At 38.7% G+C, this 10938-nt stretch overlaps 1 protein-coding gene across 6 annotated transcripts in view; it reads right to left on the bottom strand.

The window, feature by feature from the left end:
- si:ch211-200p22.4 (phosphatidylinositol-binding clathrin assembly protein) overlaps window positions 1-10938 on the bottom strand; it is a 122694-nt gene extending 111756 nt beyond the window's left edge. For 5 of the 6 annotated variants that reach the window (XM_037976579.1, XM_037976582.1, XM_037976578.1 and 2 more), the window contains exon 1: window positions 9767-9896. In XM_037976579.1, the coding sequence (XP_037832507.1) occupies window positions 9767-9896 (130 nt within the window). Of the gene's footprint in view, window positions 1-9766 lie in introns of all 6 variants that reach the window. The other variant, XM_037976577.1, reaches the window with a different exon arrangement.

The following is a 10938-nucleotide window of genomic DNA, read 5'->3' as shown; positions in this document are numbered from 1 at the left end:
CTCATCTCTACAGGTCCGGGACCGTGGCTCTCAGGGAGATCCACCACTACCAGAAGTCCACCGAGCTGCTCATCCAGAAGCTGCACTTCTAGCACCTGGTCCTGGAGATCACCCAGGACTTCAAGACCGACCTGAGCTTCCAGAGCTCAGTCGTTATGGCTCCGCAGGAGGTTTACCTGGTAGGACTCTTTGACGACACCAGGACCGAGAACATATCGGGACAGACCTCTACAAGAGACCCTTCCTGCCCACGGCCATCAACTCTTTAACAAAACCAGAATTATGAGCTACAACAACATTTAATTTCTCTTTGGAATTAATAAAGTATTTTTGAATTGAATTGAATTGAATATCTATTTTTTACTGTTAACCATTTTTAGTATTTACGATTATTCCTTTTAGGCAGCACAGCTTTTCTAGTACTTACGGCAATTCATTTACGCACTGTTTTTTTTTTTTTTGCATTTTTGGCAATTCCCACATCTGGTCTGCAGTGTCCCTCTACTTCTCTCTGCTGTGAGATATTTTATCTTTTTCCTTTTCAACAGGTTTATAAAGCAATGGCTATCAACTATAAGTATATTTCAGACATTTGTTCTTTTATAGCATTTATATACACATTAGAAAGTAGAACCTAACAATTTACACTAAAACAAATTAGTCAGCCTTGGTGGTTAACCTTGGCACCGATTCGGTTTTGTCATTTTCTTTGACGAATGCCTTTCGTTTTTCACATTGCGGATATCAGACTGAACTCTATCAGGAGCTAGATGAAGGATTATGGAAAACATTCTTGTTGAAATTGTGAAAGGAGTTTTCATGGTTAGGCGTCTGTGCGATGGCCACACAGGGTGCGCCCCACCTCAACTATAGTCAGCTGGGGCAGGTTATAGTGATGGAAGAAGAGAATAGAAAATGAAAAGTTTTACTTAAGTATAACGAGCCATGTAAACATGAACAACAAGTCTTTCATCATGACTTCAAGTTATATGTAGGTGCATTCAGCAGTGCTGAATACTTGAATACTACACCATACTCTCCATGTCAAACTAAGGGACTTTAAGTAATATCATCTGAGATCAGATCATCTGAAGTGGGATTCTGTAGAATGATTATGAACGATTAGCATCTTACCTATTATAGATAGCCTTGAACAAAGTCAGTTTGGGAGAAACGGAGCATAATTCCACCTCCAGGAGGAATATAATGACATTTTTGCCAGAATAACTGTAGTACAAAACTGACAGTTATGTAACAGTTTAAAAAGTCTTAACTACATTTTGGAGATTTAAGTCATTTTAAGTCTGCAGCAATTTTTTTTGGTCAGTGTAATACACTGAATAAATGCCAAGGTGACCTAGAAGCATTGTCTGAAACTAAAGTTTGAGTGGGCACTGTTTCGATGCAGACTGAAACTCGAACCACAAATAAACTTTAGCTCAATAACTTCCTGTAACCTAAAGTAACAAACAGAGCTGATGCTGATGAGTAGTACTACGTCACGTCATTCCGTATAACAGCATTTGAAGGTTTGGCTGAAAATGGCCCATCACATTATGGCATCAAAGGATATTTCCTTCAGCAGCTCAGTCAGCTGGTAAAGATGTAGTGTGTTGGATAAAGTGACCATAACGTTGGCTGTTTGAGCCAAAAAGAGAGAAAATTTAATGCCTAACAAGATACCTTAATTAAGTAATTGAGCCTAAAAACTAAAAAAAAAAAAAGGCTTGTACAGTGAACAAAAAGCCAACACAGAAGGACCACAACACATTCCTGTTTGTCACCTGCCTACATCTCTAAATCCAGAGGCAAATTGTGACTTTTAGAGACGGTCGGAAAGTCAAAATATGTAAAATATGTAGTCATGCAATCTGCACTTCTGATTACTTAAAAAAAAAAAAAAATTGTTGTGCTTCCATACAAAATTACACACCTAAATTTTTTAAGCAAATGCATATCACCTGCTACTTTTCATGCCAAACTAAGATTTTATACAATCTGTTAATGTATGTGATGGGGATCACTCTAATGGCTCATGAAAAATTTTGCCTGCACCCATTTATATTATCACTCTCGTCAAAAGGCAATAAAGATTAGGAAAATGGTAATTAAGTGTCCCTAAGTTTCTTTTTGTCAACCAAGAGGGAAATCCTGAATCCCATGTAATAATCAGATCAAATATTAAACTGTAACAGGCAAAACACCTTCAAGAATTTGGTCCTTTTTTGTTTTTAAAGAATAGATGACAGTGGCAGCAATTTTAACACACTGGAATCAAATAATAGATAATGCAATAGTTTTTTGTGACAGTGAACATATTTTTTATAAAGTATAGTTTGCTCCAATATAGAGGTCTGCCTATATGATACCAATGCAGATGCTGGTCTTTGAAAATCAGGACAGCTGATGATACACAAACTAAGACGTGAAAAAATAAAGCTGATGTACTGATGTATTCAAGAAACATAGGGTCCTAAAGAAGGACATTACTTTCTCTTTTATTAAAGAACTGCTATAAACATCTTGAGACCTGAAGTTGTGGCACCATTTCATATTTCAACAAACATTTTGCCCGTAAATGCAGCATCATAACATTTCCTTTATGTTACAGAAATCTGTGACAACAACTTGGCCAGCTATTTTGTCAAGTTTGCTTTTTCGAGAACAATAAAGATCTGAAACATAACATTTATATCAGCTATCCATTTTTATCCTTTGACAAAAATGGGAGACAAAGAAGACATGTAATTAGAGCAAGCTAACTAACAATGAGAGCTGGAACAAGCTAACCCTTCTCCAACACTCACCTGCCACTTGTTAGTTCATTCACAGCTCCATTTATGCAACTCCAGTGACACTCACATGGCGGCCAAGCACCTCTCATGTGACTTCTAGGTGTGAATTGTTCTCAGAGTGCTGAAGAAAGTCGACCCTAGTCACTTGGCTAAGCCAATATTAAAACTAAGTAATTATTCCAGTTTAACTCTGATTATAACATGCTATTTTACCTGATTAACTGGGAACCACTACAAGAGCCTGGATCTAAGAAATGCTTGACAAACACCCCACCACTAACTGTTTTGACAAAGATTGTAAAAACAACAACACCTGAGTGAGTGGCCAATTTCGCCATCCAACTACTTCCCCACCCGAATGCATTCAACACGTGCCAATTGGCTGAGCAGCTGCCATGACAACAGTGAGCTGGTGAAGGGAGAAAACTAAGACTTCAGTTTAAATGTCACAACTTGTCTCTAACGGTTGGAAGATGGTGAAACAGTTAACCGAGTCAAAGTGGACAGAAGTGGCCTCCCAAGCATGTGTGAATGAGAGCTGTAACAATCGCTTACCTGCTGACAAAAGCTGGATTAAATGCTCAATATCCCTCACCTTGACAACAAGTAAACTTCAAGTAGGTGTGCAAGCAAACAAATATACTCCAAACATCCTTCTACTGATTATTATGACAATAATCTTCATAAACACAAGAGACATTCGACTGATGGGTAGAATTAGGCATTTTTGCCACATGACTCACACACTGAGGTTAATTGAGGTGGACGGTACCAATCATAACACTAAACGGCTTTAACGAGACACTTATTTCCACCAGTGGTGCGTGAAGGTTACGGCTGCTCCAGCAAACAGCGGGCTCTCCCCCAGGAACCCTTACAGCTCAAAACTAGCAGTGATCAGAGGCTCCTGCCAGGGATATTCAGTTATTAGGTCTAGAAACAAATATGCTGCCGAGATCCTTCACAGCTTGATGTGACACAGCCACAGCTGCTTCCAGTGAATATCTGCCAAAAGAAGAGCCATAGAAAACAAGGACCGTCTGTTTACATGTGCGAACAGGGACAAGGACTTATGAAAAATACATGTTGAAACAAAAACGGGCACCAACACAACATGCATTTTCAGAGTCAAAGTTTGTCACCCAAAACACTGAGTAGTGTTGATGCAAAGTGGTACTGGTACCTTCCTAGTTGGGTGGATGGTTGAGTTGCCAGATGCCACGTTTTGTAACTAAATGCTTTTCAGCTGGTTTTATTCCAAACACTTGCACTCTGAGGGTAAAAGGGCTGGTGGTCCCACTATGGAGCTGTTATAAGGAGCTATACGTTTGCTTTTGCACTGCCAGGGGAATGCTGTGATCGTGCAACATTCGGCAGACAGACATACGGTGCATATGTTATTGAATCAGGAAAGATTAAAGTCAATTATGGGAGAAATGTTCCAATTATGTTAAATGACAGCAAAATTTTAAAACAAATTAAATTTAATTCCAGTGAACTAATTTCTAAGCATTCCTTGATGGAATGCATATTGCCCACTGTCTTTCATGCCAGAGGTTTAAATTAAGATCATCCGCTAAGATGATCTTATTGCATTATAGACATTTTGGTCAAATTTTAAAAATAATCTCATCTGCTATTGTGAGATCTTGTAAGATTAGTTAGCTCTCAGAGTATGTATTAAAGATAGATTTTCAGCTACTACCACATCAAACATGTCTGTGCTGACCACGTTGAATTGGGGTGACTCCAAAAAGGTAATCAGTTGTATATCCAATGTACAATAAAATGCAGTAAAATTCATTCAGTGGTTCATGTTTCTAACAGACAAACTGGATGACAGCAACAATTATTGCCAAAGCAAAAATCTTGCACAATGTGTAGTGCTTGAATGATGCTCAGTATCACACACAATTTTAGCTCAATATCTGCAAAATGGGCAGGGTTACAGCCATTTTGTGGTTCCTAAAGTCAACTGGCTGTGGTGGCCATCTTGAACACATAGTTCCCACAAGTCTCAGCTGGAAGAGAGATATTTCTACATGTTGGTAGGTAAGCACTAGACAACAATAGCGCCAAAGCAAACTAAATCAATGTATTTACTCACTCTTGACCAAAGTGCAAGGGAATGATATATGCAAAAGATCCCTACTGTTGGGAGTGACTTGTATGAGGTGAAAAATAAAAAAAGGAAATGCCGGACCAAGAGTGCCGACACCATGAAGGAGCTACGTGGCCTGAAAGCAATAGACTCATGAAATTAGTGTTTCAAAGGATTTGTAAAGGATATCTGAATTCTCTATGTTAATAACAAAGTTCTGGTGATTGGTAGGGTAAGTAAGAACAATATTATATATGTAGGCATACCTTGTCGAAAGTGTGTTTATGAATTATCAGACCTAAAATGGCACCAGCTTTGTTTGTTGTGAGTTATCTACAGTTAGGCATGTCACGATAACAAATTTTTCTGGACAATTATTGTCTCAGAAATTATTGCAATAAACGATAATATCATTTGGAGACAGTTTTGAACTAATGTAATGATAATAAGTGCAAGTACATCCTCTCAAAGATTAATAAACTTTACTTTAAAAAAAAACCTTAACACTGGAACACAAAATAAATAAAACCAAAAACAAAAATAAAATGGACTCTCAGTCTCTGTTAACAAAGACTTGAATAAAAACTAAAAAACAAAAAAAACTAAAAACTTGAAACGGTACGGATTATTAAGTCTGTAAACTAAACTGCCCTTCAAAAAGTAATAATCATTAGTTTTATATAGAGAAGACGGACAAAACTGCCAGTTTTATAAACAAAAAGTGCAAACAAACAAAAGCACACAGTAACAGAGTTTGTAGCAGTTTGCCTCGGTCATTTGATTGAATCTGAAGTGTTCCCACACCACTGCTGTTACTTCAACCTTGAAACCAGTTCCATTTTGCTTTTTCTCCCAATATCAAAGTGTCTTCAGTAGAAAGAGAGAGACACGAAGAAACGATAACGCCGATAAATGAAAATTACCGACCTCATTTTAATTTATCGTGTGATTAATTGATTTATCATTTATCGCAACAGGCCTATCTACAGTAGAGACGTTCTATATTGTTAAACTGGTGATTCTACCACAGTTATACAATAACATTACTAACAGAACTTGTTTTTTTAATGTTACTTTTACCTGAATAAAAGTGGTCTGAACAGTTGATGTTCACCAGCCACACTTGCCGACTCCTCCATTTAAAGGTCCTTCATGTTTCCCGATTTTCAGAATGTAGTGAAAACTATCGAACTATCTGCACGGTTAGAACATCCTTTACCCTAACATGAAACAACCATTGTCAAACAAAAAATAGCTCGTGCTTGACAAAAAATGTCTCTTCTGCTGAAGCTATTGCAATGGCAGCAAGAGGGGGAGTGTCTGGAAGTGTGAAACTACGCATTAGGTTTACTCCAAAAGTAAATGAGTTACACACAATGACTACTTTCTTAGAGTTTTATTAAAATCAGTCCACTGGTTCATGAAATATTTTGCTACCCTGCAGATTAACACACAAAGGCAAAAATGTTTTTGACCGCCTTAACCTTTCAAGCAACAATTAGGAGTCATTTTTCCATCACTAAAAGATGAATATTTTCTAGTTTTCATTTCACGAATCAACAGAAAAATTGATTCAACATTATTGTGAATTCCTCCCTATTAGAGCTGTGATCAGATTTTTTTTTTTTACAGTGAAAGTGTGAGCTGTTATTGAACACATTCCTACAAACGACTCACAGATCGACTCTGTGCCCGACTGAATGATGAACAAACCCTGTAAATATGCCTGCCTCCTGGCTGCCTTTTTTCCCTATAATATCAACAACACAATGAAGATGACAGTGTGACAGCAGTGCACATTTACGGTGAAATCATGACAAATAGCCCAACAACAGACCATTCCCTCCCCACGGCACCAAGGTTGTTGCTCTCCTGAAGAAATCAATAACTTCCAATGATTAAGCCTGAAATGGTGCATTGGTTGGTGAAGTTCACATAGGAATGGAGAGACAATGCTCGACTTTTTTTTTGTTGTTGCACGTCAGCAGCTGAGTCTTGTAAGTGAGGAGGCGTTGACGGATGCAAGGCAGCTGAGCCGGAGCATCGATCAAACGACCAACATCTCGTGCCAACGGAGGCAGTTCCCAGAAACAGAACTTCAGCACATTTGGTCCCAGTAATGTCTGAGACGAGCACCAGCACTGCAGCGTACATGCTCAGCTTTTGTGACTCAGTTTTATCTTTGATGCATCTCTTCAGCCTGGATTTCCTGTTAACCAATTCGCATTGACTCAGCTTCAGTTCAAGTGGGTTTTCCTGGCTACGACACACTATAATCTACAATATTCCCACAATGGGATGACAAATAAATGAATCAATTAAAAAGACTTCATTCAAATCACAGATGACGTTGCTGGAAGTGTTTTCGGAGAGGTTTTTTCCAGTAAATTAAGTCAACCAAAGCCACCACATGGAATAATATGATTTCTCTAGCATGAACTCTGTTTGCTTCTGTGTGGAAACAAGGCAGGTACACTCCGTCCTTCCTGAGCTGCAGGTCTGATCAAAGATCTGCCTTTTGTTGCTTCTGTCACTCGCTCCATTATCTCTGACTGCAACTTGCCTTGAAGTCTGTACAACATGAACCCACAGCAAGAAATCTGTCTGAGCCAGAACCATAACAGTGAAGCAAATACTCAATAGGATACAGCTTAACAAGTTATGAGACAATTCCTGCTGCCATTAGAGCTTCAATAGTGCAAGTACAGGCAGTGGGGATAATAATAATAATAATAATATTTTTTCCTATATTCTTAAATTATAAAAACAAATTACAAATGTCTGTTTTGTAGTATGGCCCTAAAACACTCAGTGAGGGCAGCTCATTCTGTGAAGAGAATTGGCTCTAACACAAACCTGAATGTTACAATAATGCAGACCATTTTGATCATACAAAAAGTACACGATTAAAAACCTTAGACATCCAACAGGAACCCGGAGGTTGAAACCAGAACAGGAGTAGTGTCCTTGTAGACTGGTTCCAATACAAGTCAAGTCTTGCCCCCTCAAGGAAAACAAACTGGACATTGGCATTGTTTAAAAAATAAAATAAATAAAACAAAAATATACCTTGTAATTTTTTGTTTGTTTGTTTTCAGGTGTTGACTCTTGTTGATGTACGAGTTTTAAATGGATGAACTTATAGGAGTAAATATCAGCAATACATTGGGCAATAAGTTTTAAAGAATTACCTTTGTTTTCGTAATCATTTCCAGTACAACCAGTGGGATGTACCGGCGAAAATCACCATATAAAATCTTTATTTAGCCACATTTTTGCTAGCTACTTTTTGTTGATTCACCAAAAATATTTTGTAAACGTTTGCCTAGAAGTGTCCCTGTGTTATCCCTGATCGGCATAACGATGCAAAATGTAATTTTATTTACAATAAATGGTTATTTTCTTCCTCCACAAGTTTTTTTTTGGTCATTTTTGTCAATCCATGAGTGAAGCCATGTTTGTAACACCACTCATTCATTTGCTGAGGCTTCTGATTGGTCAATGTTGGGGGCGAGACACCGCATCACTTTACAGGCAGTGCATGACAGAGGCCGGAACATCCAAGAAAAGAATGGTTGGATTCTCCAACCAAAAACAATGCCAAGACTATCTATTTCAAATCTCCACTCAATATGTTTTTATTCAAGTCTATTTTACAATGTTACTTACTTTACTGCCTTGGGAGATAGTTCCTTGACTTGGCCAAATAAATTCTCCATTTGATTTTCTGAAAACTTCCCCAGTCCTTCCAAAAAGTCAACAATTCTCAAAAATGGTCCTAAAAAAACCTGCTTATTTTGGACTCTTCAAAAATCCTCCCAGCCTCGTTCCAACTGAAAATGCCAGGAAAATGTATTTCTGATGTTCTAAATTTCTAATTTTTAAAAATGTCAAAATGCTGTAACTTTAAGAGCATGTCAAAAAGAAAGATCATTTTGGCCATCCAACTATAGGTTGCAGAAGTATACAAACAATGTAAAAAAAATAACAGCTGAGAAGGACAACACAAACTGCCTAAGTACGTAACATAATATTTTTTATCCATTTTTTAAACAAGAAAAAAAAGAAGATTTTGACGTTTAAAGTCAAAATGTTATGTAAAAGAGTTGTAATAATGTTTTCGCTTCAAGACTGTGCCCAGAGAAGCAAACCTGACTGTATTTCTGTTTTTATTATGGTTGTAGATAAGGTTATGGGTGCACCTTCACTGGGAAACTACTAAACTACAGCATGAGGCATTTCATTAAACTAGTTTGAGATGTGGTTTATTACTACCACAGCAGCAAAACTCACAGGACTTCTTTTACAAAAAACATCTAAACTTGTACACTGATTGTTGATCTCAAAAAAATTAACTAAACATCTGAAGCTTATAAAAAGCTTACATTATTATTATTATCCTTATCATTATCTTCCCCTGTAAAACGCATACTGCATCCTAAACCAGGCTGTATGCAGCTCCTTACATAAGTTATGCAAAAAAGATGCTGTCATTTAAGGAATCATCTAAACATTTGATTTCATTTCTAAAATTCATCTCAAGACCCCTCAGTTGCTGTTTCCTGACCCCCAGTGGGGTCCTAAACCTCCCATATCTGTAATTCACAACTTTTCCAGGACATCATTTACCTTGATTTACAGAATCTCAGACATCCTACAAAACTAATACAAATAGTTGTAGCTCTGATTGCATACTTTCAGTTTCAGCTGTCATCTGATACGTCCCTTCAGAAACTATAAATGCCACATTTGTGTCTTTTTCCACACAGCTGACTGTCTGTACAGAAGAAACCCATGCAGAAGCATCAGAGAAAGAGCTCGTCTTCCACATAGCTGAAGGAAACACTGTATCTGCTTCACATCTACTCACAGTCGAGGTGTTTCTTCTTGGGTCCGCTGACTTCATGTGTTGTGGCTTTGCACACAGCCTTGCTGATGGCAGAACCAGTCATGCTGTGCTGAGCCGCGGTGATCCGATCCGTGATAGATTGGCCCGACATGACTTCTATTACTTTGATTTTGTCCCCCTAAAGAACCCCAATAATGATCCGATCTATGCGGAACTATAAGCTCGTCTCTCACACCGCAGATGGGTTATTTCCTCCCTGTTCAGTCCACAGTAAATAATGTTGTTGACAAAATAGCAGGATTTCACAATCAGCTGCACCTCTCCTTTGTAGTTCAATTGTTTGGCAAAAGTTTCGTCCGTGTATTTATCGAGCAAATAAACTACGAAGACGGAGTTGAATTGAGAGCTAGTCTGTGTTAGCTAATGTTTCCGCTGCAGTACTCGAACCAGGAAAGAGTCCCACTGTGGAATCTGTAAACACTTGAAAATACTTTCTGGCCACAAATAAACATAGCTAAATTGGCTGGTTTGTAACCTGAATTGTTTGTTTGGGATCACCAAAGAGACAGATCCAACCTCAAACTTGGCGCAGAAACAGAGAGCTATCGTTACGAAGTCAAAAAAGAAAAGAGAAAAAAAAGTAAAGAAAGAAAAAAAAGGCTTGAGTTCCTCCTCCACGTCAAACTTGTATTAGCTAAGGTTGTGAAGCTATCACTGCTCGTTTGTCGTGTGTGTTAAAACCCTTGCCGGGTATAAAAAGTCACTCGGGATTGAAGAAAGCATTGTTTGAAGTTTCTACGTGAACGCTGTAAAACTGACAGCCGGGTCAGGCGCAGTTTCTTCCGGTGAGAGAGAAAGCGAGAGCGAGCGAGAGAGAGAGACAGACTGGTGTTAGCCGAGGAGCTAGCGACAGTTAGCTAATGTTCCCAGCCAGCAGAGCCGGTGTTGTGCCGAAAAAAGCACCAACCGACCCCGGTGAGTTGAAAAAAATGACAGCTCCTTCGTTTCGCTCGTTTCCCCTTCACGGTGCTCAAATTAGGTCGGTGCTGCCGTCCGGAGGCTGCCACCGCACTACCGTCTCGGTTTAGTTCGCCAACAGTCCCGGTCCCGGTGCCGCTGCGTGAGACGTGTCGGCAGTGGTTTCCCTTTATGGACTGACTAACTGACTGCTGCTTTACCGGACAAAATGGCAG

Source organism: Kryptolebias marmoratus, linkage group LG7 (assembly GCF_001649575.2).
Source record: "Kryptolebias marmoratus isolate JLee-2015 linkage group LG7, ASM164957v2, whole genome shotgun sequence".
NCBI classification, from domain to species: domain Eukaryota; kingdom Metazoa; phylum Chordata; class Actinopteri; order Cyprinodontiformes; family Rivulidae; genus Kryptolebias; species Kryptolebias marmoratus.
Note: the sequence above shows the minus strand (reverse complement) of the source record. Positions and strands in the feature narration are given on the sequence as shown.